The following is a 15,886-nucleotide window of genomic DNA, read 5'->3' as shown; positions in this document are numbered from 1 at the left end:
GATGTGAGGCATTTTGCATTTTGTGTGTGCAATTCTTGGTTTTGTGTGTAAAGTTTTGAAGAAAGAAAAAACAAACAAAACAGGCAAAGTTTTGAAAATGTGTGTAAGCAATTGAAAAAAGGAATAAAAGACTCTAAATAGCTTCGTTACACTTTCACAAACAGATTTAAAACTTAAAATACAAAACTTTATTGAAAATAGAAAGGACAACAAATATGTACAGATGAAAATAAATGCTGTTATGCATGTGAGAAACAAAAAGCAATATCTCATTAACAGACAAAAATGAACGCCCTGTTACTATTAAATGATTTCGTACAAAAACGAGTAAAAAAAAAAACTGAACAAATCTTACTTGTTGTCCATAACAACATTACAAAACAAAAAGAACTTCAATATTTGATCTTGCATAGAAATTTGATTGGTTAGAGATAAACGCAGCTATTACTGTTTTAAATAGCAGGAAGATCACAATATTTCGAAATGAATCAAATGCAAAGAGATATAAACATCTAGAACTAAATGAACAGAATCTTTGCATATTTGCATAAATGCATCGGCACCATTTTGTTTTTGTTTTTTTACAAAACTCAACTTTAAAATCACAACTGAATATGAAATTCCAGTTTCTCTTTGTGATTTAAATTTCCATTTCTTCTTTTACTGAGGCAGTCAGTTGTTAAAAAAAAAAAAAAGAATATTCTGTAATGGTGTGCTAGTTTAAATACCTCAATTGCTTCTGGGAACTATTCTGGCACACCTCGAAACAAAAACTTTTGTTTTTTCTTACTTGAAAACAAGCAGTGCCCCACAGTTATATCTTTACAGAAATAGACAATAAAACACACAACCCATTTACAGTCATACACAAGGAAACTGATAGCATAAGTGTGACAATGCAGGTGCAAATTAGGCTACTTAGTTGGAGAGGATTGTCCAAAGTACAAACACATGCAGCGCTTTAATCAGCTGACCTTGAAGTTAGCACTCACAACCGCACCTAACAAAAAAACAACAATATTGCAATGCTTTATGGCATTTTACAGGCTACACGAATCACTCACTCTAAAAAAGCAGATGTTTCCAGTGAAAGAACAAGTTCCAGGTAATGGAAAGACTTTGGAAGGACCAGTTTTGAAATCTCTGGTCAACGCTTCCAACCATCTTTAGGGCTCAGGTTAATCATAAGCACTGGGTGAAGCCATTGTTACAGCAGATTCGGGCAACTTCGGTCACACAGTCATTTGAAGGCTTCATCAGTTGCAAAAGTGAGAGCAGGAGTGGTGGTTTAATAGAGCTCATTTTTACTGACGGCGGTCGTAGATCTTAACCATTCGTTTAATATGGAAAAGCTTGTGGCGCAGTTTGCGACATTGGTGCTTCTTGTTTTGATAATCTGGCATCTAAGCAGAGAGAATAAGGGAAAGAAAGCCTCATATTAACATCAAAAAAGCAGAGCATCTATTACTATGATCGTGAGTCAGATGTTTAGTCATACTTTAGTTTTATAACCATGACTCACCCGTTTTAGGTCTTTGAGATGATTATATTCCTCTGCTACAGCCTGTAACGTGAGATAAAAAAGAAATTCATATGGATTTGAACAACAGGGAGGTGAAGTAGTCATCTGAAATTTTTCAGTCGCTCACCTGGTACTTGGACGAGCCCTCTTCAAGTGCATCCAGCTCTCTGCTAAGCTTGTTTATCTGATCGTTGATGTCGTCCATTTCGGCACACAGTTCCTTATAGGTCCTGAGGTCCGAGTCAAACTCTTTCTTGTACTCGTGTCGCTGGGTGTCAGACGTGATCTCTGGATATAGACTGATTGGGAAGGAAACAGAAAGCAGTTGGATGGCAGCTTGTATAATGAGCTTTAAAGTAGGCAAGATAATTAAGATTAATAGTCATTTGGTAGTTTTTAAATAAACCGTTATCCAAAGAAATGGACACACTTTTTAGCCACAATCCCTCTGGAGTGACCTAGAGTTAAGCATCTTGATCAGAGCAACAATGGTGGTATTTCATGGATTAACTGCTGTGGAGTTTGAGCTGACAACCTTTCAGATGCCACACCGCAACAAAAACACCAAAAAAAACACCCACCCACCATAAACCGAGTAAAGGTGCACACATCACAGCAAAATCCAGTCATTTGAGCAGGAATATGCACAATCAGTGAGGGCATAATGGTCTCTGGTATTTCAAATTGTGCTAATTTAAAATTCTACCATTCACAAAATTTTGCTAATGTGAAATACAACCTTTCGGCAACATTTGACTTATGTGAAATACTACCTTTCGCTAATGTGAAATACTATCATTCGTTAAAATTGTTCTAATGTGAAATACTGTACTACCATTTGCAGACATTTCAATAATGTGAAATACTATCATTTGCCAAATATTCACTAATGTGAATGCAACCATTCATCAAAATTTTATGTAAAATATAACCATTTGCAGAGATTTCACAACGTGAAATAAAACCACTTGCCAAGCCATTTAAAGAAATTTAGCTAATGTGAAATACTAATATTCACCAAAAAATTCACTAATTCAATACTTCATTTGCCGATTTTTTTGCAAATATGAATTACCACTATTTGCAGAAACTCACCTAATGCGAAATATGTACCAGCATTCGCTGAAATTTTGCTAATGTGACTATGCCTTAACTCCTTACTAACTCAACTTTTTATTAAGTGACCGCTCAAACTTTCAACCCTGTATTTTTCATTTGTGTCAAAAAACTGCAAAATAGTGAGAATATTTTAAAAATGATCCATAATGCAGTAAATACAAGTATTTTAACATTATCAAAGATTAATCAATCCTAAAAGAATGTTAAGTGTTACATTTATATGTAATGTTTGTTTGCAAAAATATTTTCTTTTCATGGTCCAACAATGAGTGAAACCAAACCACATCTATTTTTCAACTCATCACAACCAACCAAACAACACATGTAAACATGCACACATATGCAAAGACCTTTAACCCATTAACCCAAATTTAGTCTATTATGTTAGCATGTGGAGATGCGTGCCAGAGATGATTATCTCCCACAGACTTCCTTGCTGTGTCCAAGAGAATGCGCTACTAACCCTGGGCCTGCATGAGCCACAAACAATTCTTACCGTGTCCATAGATCCTCGTCAAAATCGTTGGCAGTCTCTCCTCCCGTTGTGTACTCGGTTTCGTACTGGGACTCGTCCAGCTCAGGGTTCCTCCTGTGTCTCTTGCCCCTGGAGGCGGACGGTTTGCGGATGGTGTCCGTCTGGTCAGAGGGGCTGGAGCTCACTTCTCCAGACGGCGATGTAGAATGAGATGGTCGGCTGAAAGAGCGCTCAGGGTAACTGTGGGTGGAAAAACTGTTACTACTTTATCCAAAAAGAGAAATTACACACATTTGAGCAAGTAAATATTAAATCAAGATACTGTATCACAATCTGAAATAGAACAAGTTTATCTGCCATGGAATTAAAATATAAAAAAGGTAATTGTGACTTTTTGTCTCACAATTCAGACTTTTGTATACATGTCACAATTCTGACTTTTCTTCTCACAATTGTGTTTATATCTAGCAATTGTGAGTGTAAATCTCGCAACTATAACATTTGTCTCAGCATTCTGAGATTACATCTTGCAGTTCTGTCTTTTAAACACCCGAACTGACTGCATACACATGAAGAACTAAAAAAAAATAACAGTCATAAGAGCGAGATGTAAACTCAGAATTCTAAAAAAAACCCACCCTGAATTCTGAGTTTACATCTTGCAGTTCTGAATACATATTATATAAGAAAAAAATGTGAATTGTATAAACTGATATAAATTACTGTACTTTTTTACAGTTTTTTATTCTGTGATGAAAATAAACTTCCATAGGTTCAAGACTGTATTTATAGTAGGAGAATAATGAATTGAATAAGGAAATGCACATTAAAAGCATTATTAGTGAGAATGTTTCATAGAAATAATACTTTTCTTACTGAGATAATGATATTTAAGCTACCATACTCTGTTCTTAAACATAGCATTAACAGAAAAAATATAATTTGCTCAAGCATTTCAGATATCCTCGCAAGTTGGTGTTTCACATTTCACTGTGTTAATAAGCGATATGTTTTCCTCATTGCACTTCATTGTGATGTTCATGTGATGTTAGGTAAACATTAATTAATTTATACTGAATCAATCCAGTTGAAGCTTGTAAAGCCACATAAAAAAGACAGGAGGCAGACAAGGAGAGACAGACCTGATTTAAAAACAAATTATGATGAAAGAACATCTGATTAAAAAATGCAAAAATTTGATCTCATGCCAAGACACGTCATATTTGGTGTAATCTGACCTGACTTCATAAAACTAATGGCCCAGACCATTAGGCAGATTAATGATCCAGACAATAGCACTGATGATTTAACATCAGCTAACCAAGGTCGCAAAAAAAAGCCACTGAATACTTTGAACAAGGAGTCACTCTACATTGCCATTCAAAAGTTAGATTTTTAAAAAAGGAAATTAACACTTTTATTTTAAAATGACAATAAAGACCTTTGTTTACTGAGCAGCAAATCAGCATATTAGAATAATTTCTGAAGGATCATGTGACACTGAAGACTGGAGTAATGATGCTTAAAATTCAGCTTTGCACCACAGGAGTAAATGACATTTTTAAATAAACTAAAACAGAAAACAGTTATTTTAAAATGTAATAATATTTCACAATATTACTGTTTTTGTTTACTGTATTTTTGATCAAATAAATGCACTATTGGAGAGCATACAAGACCCCAAATTTTTGATCAGTAGTGTATGGAAAACTGGAATGCAATTCCAAATGACTTATTAAGGCCTTAAGCTATAAAGTTAGCTCCAGCATTTGCTCAGCAGGGACATGCAATATTGCCTGTTCACATGGAGCTAAGCTTTAAAGTCTCCAGCCATCCCAGGGTCGGATCACTCACTCACCCGATAACATTGTTGGTCTCAGAACTAAAGACACTGCCGGTCTTCAGGGGGATGGAGCCGACACTGGGGGCCGAAACCAGAATAGGAGCCATTTTCTCTGAAAATACCATGGATGCCTCCTGCACGCTCTGTCCATCCTGTACGTGGTTGACCTGAAAAAGGAACAAACTGTTTAGTACAAAGTCTGCCAACTTTGATTCATATCTCAACAGAGAGTATGATGTGCGTAAGATCAGGAAGCAACATATCTCAGATAATGACAGGCGAAAATACATCACAAACAATCAAGCAGAAAGCAGATAACAGATTTTTTAATGAAATGGTTAAGTCTCTTTTGTTTGATGAACAGTAGCATCTTTAATCAGGATAAAATTTTAAAAGAGTTTTAAATTACTGTATCATTTAAATAATTCTGCTTATAATGTTAGCAAAAATATTTAGCGTCAATATCCTATTTTAATTTTTCATGACCATATTCCACACTATCTCTGATCTTTAGATAAAAATAGTCCTTTTTGGCTGCCAAGCCTCTAGGAAAATTTTGTATTGCATTGATCGATATACAATGCAGTTATGCACAGTAATACTAACTGAAATGTGAAATAAATCATCTTAATAGCTTCACATGAGGCTTGAGATTGGTAAGATTTTTTAAACGTATCTGAAAGAAGCTCATCATGGCTTCAATTATTTGAGTAAAAACAGTAATAATGTGAAATATTATTACAATTTAAAACAAGTGTTTTCTGTTTCAATAGATTTCAAATTGATATTTATTCCCGCGATGGCAAAGCTTCAGAAACCTGTATATGCTGACTTGGTGCTCAAAAAAACCCATTTATTATTATTATTATTAGCAATACTGAAAAGAGATTTAATACTTGTGTGGAAAACAATGCATTTTTAGGATCCTTTGATGAATAGAAAGTTCAAAAGAACATTAATTTGAAATAGAATTTCCGGTAACATTAGAAATGTCTATTTTTTTAAATGCACCCTTGCTTCAAAAATCTTTCAGACCCCAAACCTTTGAACAGCAGTGTAAATATGCAAAATAAAATGTTAAAAATCTGTTTGAAAAAAGTGACATAAAATAAAATAAATAACAGATCAGTTTTACTTGTTAAAAGCCTGCAAGGATGTTATGTATATTACTATAATGCACAAAAAGTACATTATTAACAAAATCATAAATCTGTCTTGACTGCAGACTTTTTAAACTGCATTCTGTGCAGAACATTATACCAACAAAGAAACCATTTTAGATCCATTGTTTAGACTTTATTTTCCTTCTGCTACTGTACAGGAAAGACTGTAGGGAATAAGAAGCAAAAGTGCTCTTGCTCTTCCTGTTGAGGTTTGATTTCAGAGGATGTTCTCAGCATGTAAGTGAGTGTTTTGTGACAAACACAATGCCAATAGTAAAGATTTCTGGCACAATATATGATTTATAATACTTTATAATACTAAAAAATGAGTGGATAAAAAAAGAGTGGATAAACAGATACAAGGAAAAACAATAAGGAAAAACAATTCTGATCAGTACACTGCTAAAACAATGACATCAGGTGTGCGTGACGGTGGGATTGTTTGTTTTGTTCTGGAGGGGTTGTGTGTAAAGGTATGTGTGTGTGTGTGTGCGTGTTAGGAGGGAGGACGCTGCAGGAAAGAGGGTGGAGGAGTGTTTCCCTGCAGCTGGGGAGAAGGGGAAAAGCCACTGTGCAGAGGAGCTCAAATCATCCAGGAATTCCAACAATGCTTTCCCTGCATGAGCTACTGCCACCGCTGATCCGCGATCACGCTATAAGCAGGGAAAGAATGCTTGAGAACACAGAAAAGAGGGACGTTTCATGTTTGTGACCTCCTTTTGCGCTAGAAAAAAAGTGAAGGAGAGATATAAAGGCAAGGAGAGAAAGGTATTCAAAGGGAGTGTGTGGAACGCTGTCAGAACTCATAGATTTACTGAACGTACCAGGGCAGAGAAAGGCAGACCAGTCTCATGATGGTAGTAATTATGTTTCCAATGGACTTAATCCAAAAATCAAACCACACCCCACGGAGTCTTCACCACCAGCTACGGGTTCATTAATAACCTGTAGACCTGGGCGAAAGATTTACTAGAGGCTGTTCATGCTTAGCTCAAGAATCTCAGTTTAAAGCTTATTTAATTATCAACCTTGTCTCAGACATTTCTTCAAAAATTCCTAATTAAAAATAGAAACAATTGTAACACATTAAGAGTATAGAGCTATAGAATTATGAATGATTTTGGAAAAATGTGATGTTTGAGTTCATATCGAGTTCTCTGACTTGACTGAACTTTGATCTTAGTACATCTGAGCAGTGAGCAGAGTTTGATCTCTTCTGAAATGCTAGAGGTCTGCATTTGCGCTCATTTAATCTATGTATATCTGTCTAGGCAAAACAATTAAGATATTAAAGCGATCTCATCTGTTATTTTTCTTTGCTATGAGGAGCCTGTCATTTCACTTTATATAAATTGATGATAATTAAATTAAAGTTATTGCAAATTGTCTGTTTCTTGAATAACCTTCATTGCTTTAATTGCTTCTCTTTTTCAAATAAGAAAGAGTCACAGTGAGTAATGCAATGTTATTGAGTGATGCACACACAACATGACTCATGTTCTCTTACAGAGCACTAATGTACTGTTTTACTGAAACACACTGTTCTGTAACACAAATAAGACCATAGATGTAATGTGAACAGACAGTGATTACTACACTAGCCAGCATGATAAAATATTCATATTGTATAAACAATATATTTGGCATTTACCCAAAACACATTTTGACTTTAAATGTATAATACAATGTACTTTTCTGTCCTTTTAAGCCAATTATTGAAATAAATTACTTGAAATAAATATAATTATAATCTTAAATATACTTATAATCAGTAATATACCAACCAGTGGCCACACTTACAATCGTCTCGGCCACTTAATTTATTCTTTGAACTGTAAAGGAATGCTAATTCAAGAATGCATTCTAACTGTCTTGGTAGTACAAAAGTTTAGCCATTAATAGTCATCCACCAAGGAGTTAAAAGCCACTCAGCTTTCTCTGTTTGGTTAATGATTATTCACAACGAAACTGGGCTGGCTGTTAACAAACAGACCATATCAGCAACACATTCAACCTTGTGACTGAATTATCACCAGTGTCGCACAGGCCACTGAAACTATTAAATGATATATAACTTCAAAACGCACCTTCAAACCGCTCCCAGTCTACCAAAACAAAAGGTCTAAATTGACTATCACAAACTATTTAGAAGAATTAAACTTGTCCCTTATACGATTGCTGGGATGCTAGTATACTGTATATACTGTATGACTTAGACAATTAAATGTATGGGCATTTCGACTGTTTGCTTCAGAGACTAGCGATAAGCCTGACACTGGCCTTTCATTTTCAACCCCTTAGGCAAGACACTTCATGCCATTTTGATGTGGGTGTGCCACTTAATTAGTGACCATGTGTTTCTTCCTCCATGCAGCACGTCTCAACGTAGGTGTAATAAAGAAACTTACCCAATCCTCCACATCTCTGCCCTCGGTTCCTCCCATTAGCGGTCGATCCCAGTAGATGTTTGGTTTCCCATAGTGCCAGATTTTACTTCTGGTCCTATAGGAGAAGAAGGCCGCCACAGCCAGTGCCAGCACAACCATGAACCCACAAACCATTGCAACTGCCTGCGAACGACAAAACTGCAGTGTTAAGTCCAATGCGAACATACAGTTTTTATCATACTGAACTAAAACTTAGTACACTACAATAATCATCTTAATAGTCATCGTAATCTCATGATCAGTTTTTATGTGCGTTGATCAATGTTTATACTGTAAGTGACTAAAAGCCTAAATTAACTTTTGATCGAATAAAGTGATCATGTCTCTTCATTGGACTTGGATTAAACCGCTCAAATCAAATACTTTTCTTTTTGAAAATCTTCAGGAAATCGAAAAGTTTTGGTTACATGGACTTTCAATGGAGGGATGGAAATCTCAGGTTTTGTTAAAAATATCATCATTTGTGTTTTGAGGTTGAACAAAAGTATTATGGGTTTGGAATGACATGAAGGCGAGTAAAAACTACAGAAAGTTCGAGTGAACTAACCTATTAAATTACTATTTAAAGGTACAGTTCACCCAAAAATAAAAATTCTGCCATCATTTACTCAAACCCTCATGTTGTTCCAAACCTGTATTAATTTATTTCTTCTGCTGAACAAAAGAAGATTCTTTTGAACAACATTCTTTTGAAGAATGTTGGTAACCAAACAGTTGCTGGCGGCCATTGAATTCCATAGTATTTCTTTTCCATACCAAGTCGATGGCTATTAGCATCTGACTTGAAGGTGAGTGAGTGAGTGATGACAGAATTTTCATTTTTGGGTAACATCACTAAATCAACCTAAACACAACAGATTACAGCAACAAAATAAAATATAAGGGTTAGATCAGGCTTCCATTGTAAGTGTAAATGCACTTCCTGTACGGATTTACACACTGGAGGAGTTGAAATTATGGTCTATGGCAATCCTTTGATTGTAGACTATAAAGAAAACATAAATTAAATGTAGTCTCTAAAGACATTTCGAAACATCCTGTAACTTTAAATGGTACCTCTTGAGGATCCACATAGCAGTAGTGGTACAAGTACTGGTTATAGACGGGAAAGCCGCCCCCCATTCCTGTCACACTGCTGCCATAGAGGTTCTGACACATCAGAATCATGGGGTTGTAGTATGAGCTGGTGGAACTTTGGGCCATAGGGTTCACTCCTACAATGTACACAATGTTTATAATGCCCTGAATCACGGCCATTATAGAACAAATAACAAGCACCACCAGGTAGAACTTCCTGCTGCGGAACGTGTTTGTTTTAGAGAAGCTGGCTGCAAAGAATCCCAAAGCAATGATGAAGTTTATGGCGGCGATGGCAATCATGCTAGTCTTTGCCGAGTAAGGGGTCGGGTAAGAATTGTAGTAGCTTCCGTATCCATATCCACTTCCGTAGCTTCCGTACCCGCTTCCGTACCCGCTGCCGTATCCGTATCCACTTCCGTATCCAGGATAGCCCGAATATCCAGATCCATAACCTAATCCGTATTGCATGTCCCAGACCAGAGTCGAAGCCACACAGGCGAAGATTCCCAGACAGAGGATTACAACGGTTCCCATCATAATCTTCACAATTCCCGGAGGGGAGAACCATTTGTAGAAGTGCTGTGGCACCTCCTCGCCCGCATAGTAGGATCCTGGAGGTGGAGGGTAGGGATCAAATTCACTCCGTGGGTCTTGGAAGCTCCCCGGTGGTCCAAAGCCATTGGAAGGTGGGGTGTACATCGGGGGACTGTCGTAGGGTTGTTTCTCAAACATCTCTCAAAGATGTCCAACGACCTGCTAAAAGAAGCAGAATGTATAAATATGAACAGTATCACTCAGGTGTTACAGACAGATAGAAAATGTAACACGTTCTTCATTTATTGTTTAAGACCAGCTAAATCTGTGAAATAATTCAAGAAGACAGTTTAAAAGACAAAAGAAAAAAACACCATAAATATGGCCCAATTAAACCCATGCACTATATTCGAGTCTAAGGCATACAATAGCTTTGTGTCAGGAACAGATCTAGATTTAAGTAATAATTAAATAAATAAAAATCCAATTGCAAAATAATAATGTATTAATTAAAAAAATTATTTTAGTAATTAATTTTGAAAAATGTAAAAAATATTAAGTAAAACATTTATTAACTGAAATCACATTAAATTACATTTTTAAAATGATGCAGATTTTTCAAATCATGTGAATTCAAACATACACTGTTCAAATGTTTGGGGTCAGTAACATTTTTAATGTTTTTAAAATAAATCTCATATACATGCATACATACACACTGTGAATTCTGTGAATTGTGGGGACTTTCCATAGACTTCTATTACTTTATACTGACCAAATTATATTTTCTATCCTCTGACTGTAGGCCCGTCCCCACAATGTCAAAAATGTCAGGTTTTATTATCCTACATTCGATCCCCACAATGTAGCATAAACAAGTATGCACACACACACACACACACACACAAAATATATTATCAATGAGGACAAAAAGTTGTAGTGCATAATATTTGTGGAAACCATTGTACATTTTTTTTCTTTCTGCTTTCTTTGATGAACAGAAAGTATTTATTTGAAATAGGAATCCTCTGTAGCATTATAAATGTCTTTACTCTCACATTTGATACAATTATTGTGTCTTTGCTAAAAATCATACTGACTCCAAACTTTTGAATAGTAGTGTATATAAAGGAGCTGCAATGGAATATTATACATAAATAATCATAAACAAAAATAAATACAAAATTGATATGCATTTTTGGTTGACAGACACTCCTTGTGTACATAGCAAAACATAACAAACAGCATACAGGGTGGGAACAAGACGAGTGTGAGTAAATAATGACAGAATTTTAATTCACGAGTATACTGTCCCTTTAAATGTCTTAGATCAGCACATCAGCAGTGACATCAATTAATACACAGGCCAAAATGACGTTACCCAAAACCACAAGCCGTGTAACCACCATGCTGAAATAACTGTGCTGTTTATCAGTGTGAGGTAACAACAGAGAGAATAGTGGAGACATCGGCACCAGGGATCAGAGTCTGTCCACACAAAGCCACTGTTTACAGGCCCAACCGTGGGAGTTAAACTCAATCTCAACCATTGTCCAGCACTGACTTTGAAATGCATAGATTTAAATTCTGGCCAAACATGCCGTTTGTTTAATTTCAGATCATATGCTCTAGGGGTGAGGTCACAAACAGGGCAAAACCAGACAGAATAGGCATCAAGATGTACTCAACAAAAACTGTTATAAAATATGTCTAACATTATAGGAGGTAATATGTTGATTACATTTGAATCTTAAGTGTACTTTTATGTTGCCACAAATACACATTTCTAATAACATACAGCACAATTCATGGATTGACTTTTTTCATTAAAAAAAAAAAAAAAAACAGGTGTTCAAACATAATTAAAAAAAATGTTTTAAAGTTATGCTTTATCTTTTCATTATTAGATGTAATATAAAGGTCCTTGTACTGAAGGTTTGAAGTTTAATGTCTTAAATAGAATATAATATTTTAAATAATTTCAAATATAATATAAAATAATTAGTTTTACATTTTTTTAAATAAAAATGATTCAAATGTATAATGTTTTATGTTTTCATTTGTAATGTCATGATTGTTAACGTCTTCAATAAAATACAATATTTTAAATAAATATAATACAATAAAAAATCTACTGTAGCATGCAACACTACAACAACAGAAGAAAGCATACTACAATTTCAGTCCCTGGCGAAGGCCTAGATAAAGCCATTTGTCTAGTTACTATGTGTTCACCTACTATCCGGCCTCCCACAACTTCTCTCCTTTGTTATAGCAAAAAGTCAAGGCTGCACTCTGCCTGTGCATGGTCACCATGGTAATAAAAGCCTGAGGTAAAAAAAAAAAAAAAAAAAAAAGAGGTTTGGATAGAAAAACACAAGAGCTTCACTGTCTGGCTGCTCTGGAGTGGGGGTGCTGCTTACGTAGGCAGATACAGTTATCGTGGTCAGGTGTCCTCAAGAGAATCCTTTCTTATTTATCAACACAGCACAGTTTTGATTTCATTTATGATTAATTAATGAATCTTTAGAATGACCAACAACAGGTGAGAGGTTAAGACTGATACATAGGAGATTCACTCAGTTTTTAGGCTAAAACCCTTTATTGATTGGTTTCACGAAAAAGCTAAAGCAGTACCATCATGGCATCATAATGCAATGGTACTTTATGCATGTATGGTATGTGCAAGGTATTTCAAAGCAAACTACCATAGTACATGATCAAAAACATTTGGCATGATTCCTTGAAGTAAAACGTTACCATGGTAAGAAGCATGGTATTTGTCTAAAAAAAGCATGGTATTGTCATATTATGATGTCCAAATGTAAAAGTACAACGGCATTTTCTGAAACAGATATGAAATGTAGTCAAATCAAAAGTGGGTTAACTTGGAGCAAAGATTACAAAACCTGTTACTGTTTACTTTGCATGTCATCGTAAAACTGCTGCATGTTTCTATAACACACTAAAATTAATTTGAATCACTCTTTTGTGTTTTTAAGTGAGACAACAATGATTTTTAATAAAAGGCCTAAAAGTACGTATCTACAAAATACCATCATAAATGCTAAATATTTATAAATAATTATATTTTAAAACATAAATACAATTCTAAAATAAACACACAAAACATTATTTACCTTTTTGAATCTGTCTTCACCTGAAGAAATGAAGATTGCTTCTATTATTATTATTATTTTCCCAGATACTTCTTCTTCGTCTTCAAATTCAATTCTCAGTTTTAGGGGAGAAAATCTCAAAAAATGAAGCCGGTGAAAGCAGAAGTGTTGGTCCAGATCCCTCTCTCTCTCTCTCTCTCTCTCTCTCTCTCTCTCTCTCTGTTCTCTAAAGCCCTCTGGTCCACCTGCGCCTGCATGCAGTGAAGCACATCTGTATCAGTCGTTCGTCTGTGAGTGTTTGGATTCACCAGTGCTGCTGACCCCCTCCAAAAGATGTGGGTGGAAATGCGTGAACGGCTGTGAAAATAAACTTCCTTGAGAACAAGAAGTTTACTCGATCTAATCTAGACGTGACTCGAGCGCAGTCAACCCAGGTTTAATCCCATTGGACAAAAGCCGCAGAGGGCGGGTTATTCCTGTCACAAAGTATTTTATATTATTTAAATTATATTAGTTAGGTTTATATTATCACAATTAAGTGAACAAAGGACGGATTTTAGATCATTTCACTACTTTGGTTCCGTGGTGGGAAAACAACTGCACATCTCTAAGAACAATAAAAATAACAAGTTTCTTAAGGCTTATGATGATATCTTCCTTACTGATTGAGGTGTTAGGCCTTATATATATATATATATTTTTTTTTTTTTCCTTTCCTTTATGTTGTTATATTTCAATGTAGTGCTTTCTTGCATTAAAAAACAACAACAAAAAAAAAAAACATAAATTAGGGTATCAGTTAGGTATATATTTAATTTTCTTAACACTAGAACATTGTTTATCTGTTGATAAAAATTAACTAACAACAGGTAAAAGTTATAATTATATATATATATATATATATATATATATATATATATATATATATAATAATAATAATATCAAATTGACTTCCAATAGGCTAATATAACTCTCTCACTCAGCATTTATCCTTAACTCTTTATTTCTACACTGTTCGACTAATTTAATTGCCAATGTGTAAATAATCATGTTCTTAGTGTTTGAGTGTGATCAGAAAGTGTTGAGAAGTATGCATGTTTCAAAATACTTAATGGCAATTTATTTATTACATTTTTAAAGCGCAACATTTGCAAACGGCTGTTAAATAGCGCCGTCTTGCGTAGAATCAAAGAATGGCATGGGAATAAAACAAGGTGAGAAGTAAACATGGCACAAGTTTTCTTGTGCAACTTATTAAAAGTGCTACTAAAATAAAATATATATATATATACACACACACACACACACACACACATATATATATATATATAAATATAATAAAATAAAAAAATAACACAACTGATTCTTTGTTCTCATATAACATTTTTTTAATAAGATGGGGATCCTGATAATAGTAGGGATGTTAAGAGAGTAGAATGTGACCAAGATTTGTGTTTTACCCTATATGGACAAAAAGCACTTAGAACCACTCCATTTTTTTGAGTAATAAATAAAGTAATAAATAATTGATCAATCCATTAATTCACATCACTTCTGTGTCCTTGGCGGTACTGAGAGTGTCCCCTTTTAAACTAGGGGGAAAACAAACCTGCATGAAAAATGTGCCAGGTTTGTTTGTTTTGGTTCTTAAATATTAATAAATACTCACCGCGCAAAGCTACTGGACCTGGGAGGAGTGTTGAGTAGAGATGTGCAGGGGGAAAAGCAGAAAGTGCTTCTTTTTTTTCTTTTTAAATATTAATGCAAATGGAATTTCCCCACACCAGAGCACTTTTGGAGTAAAACAACTTTGTGACAGAAAAATTTCAGTGTAAAACAGTTTTGTGGCAGAGAATGTTTTTTTTTTTTTTTTCCAGAAAGTGTGAACAGATAGAGGAAGTTGGGATAAGATGAACCAACAAACTAAACTAACTAAAGTGTAATGTGTGTAAAAGTGCTTTGTCAATTTTCTCCAAATCATCCGAACTCATGACATGATTGCAACTTATGCGTGGAAAGGGAAGAAACCCATTTTTGGATATAATATCCACATTCACCACATGCAACACTTCACCGCATATAAAAAAAAAGATTGCCTACCTGAAAATGCTGTCACGTGGTTTATTTTGTGTTTAGCAACCTAGAAACAAAGAATCATCTTACCTTGTAGCTCATTTCACCCTAAAGTCTTCCCTATGTTTTTGAGAGAGAAAAATTAGGTCATTTGAATGAAAGGAAAAAGAGGCAGGGAGAAAAATATAGTTATTTTGGAAACTTTCAATGTTTCAGCAATTTTTTGATACATTAAATAAATCGCATCAAAAGCAAGTCATTTCTGAGGAAAGTAAACATTTTTCTTTTCTTTCATTTAAAAAAAAAAATCTATCATTTCTTAATGTGCTGTATTACAACACTACCTAGTGAGAAAGTGATCTTCATTCTAAATAGCTATTAATTTGCATTTAACTGTATTTTGAGCACATGTTTATGCATGCCGTGCGTGTCACTGAAGCGCTTTGTAGCACTGAAGTCAATTACTAAAACAAGACATAAAACAAGAAAGAATATCAATGAGGGTGAGATG

At 34.9% G+C, this 15,886-nt stretch overlaps 1 protein-coding gene across 2 annotated transcripts; it reads right to left on the bottom strand.

Moving 5' to 3' along the window:
* Window positions 1-165: 165 nt before the first annotated feature.
* si:ch73-61d6.3 (occludin) lies at window positions 166-13,720 on the bottom strand. 2 transcript variants are annotated; one of them, XM_058785609.1, is made up of 8 exons: window positions 13,324-13,720; window positions 9,626-10,402; window positions 8,531-8,692; window positions 4,975-5,126; window positions 3,138-3,356; window positions 1,650-1,821; window positions 1,523-1,564; window positions 166-1,403 (listed from the first exon to the last, which is right to left on the bottom strand). In XM_058785609.1, the coding sequence occupies exons 2-8, from the start codon at window positions 10,379-10,381 to the stop codon at window positions 1,305-1,307; spliced, it is 1,602 nt and encodes a 533-aa protein (XP_058641592.1). In that variant the 5' UTR covers window positions 10,382-10,402; window positions 13,324-13,720; the 3' UTR covers window positions 166-1,304. The 2 variants fall into 2 exon arrangements, with proteins under 2 accessions (XP_058641592.1, XP_058641591.1); XM_058785608.1 differs by having other exon boundaries at window positions 9,626-10,405; window positions 13,324-13,719.
* Between the last annotated feature and the right edge of the window lie 2,166 nt (window positions 13,721-15,886).

Source organism: Onychostoma macrolepis, chromosome 08, assembly GCF_012432095.1.
Source record: "Onychostoma macrolepis isolate SWU-2019 chromosome 08, ASM1243209v1, whole genome shotgun sequence".
NCBI classification, from domain to species: domain Eukaryota; kingdom Metazoa; phylum Chordata; class Actinopteri; order Cypriniformes; family Cyprinidae; genus Onychostoma; species Onychostoma macrolepis.
This window is presented reverse-complemented; position numbering and strand designations above follow the sequence as displayed.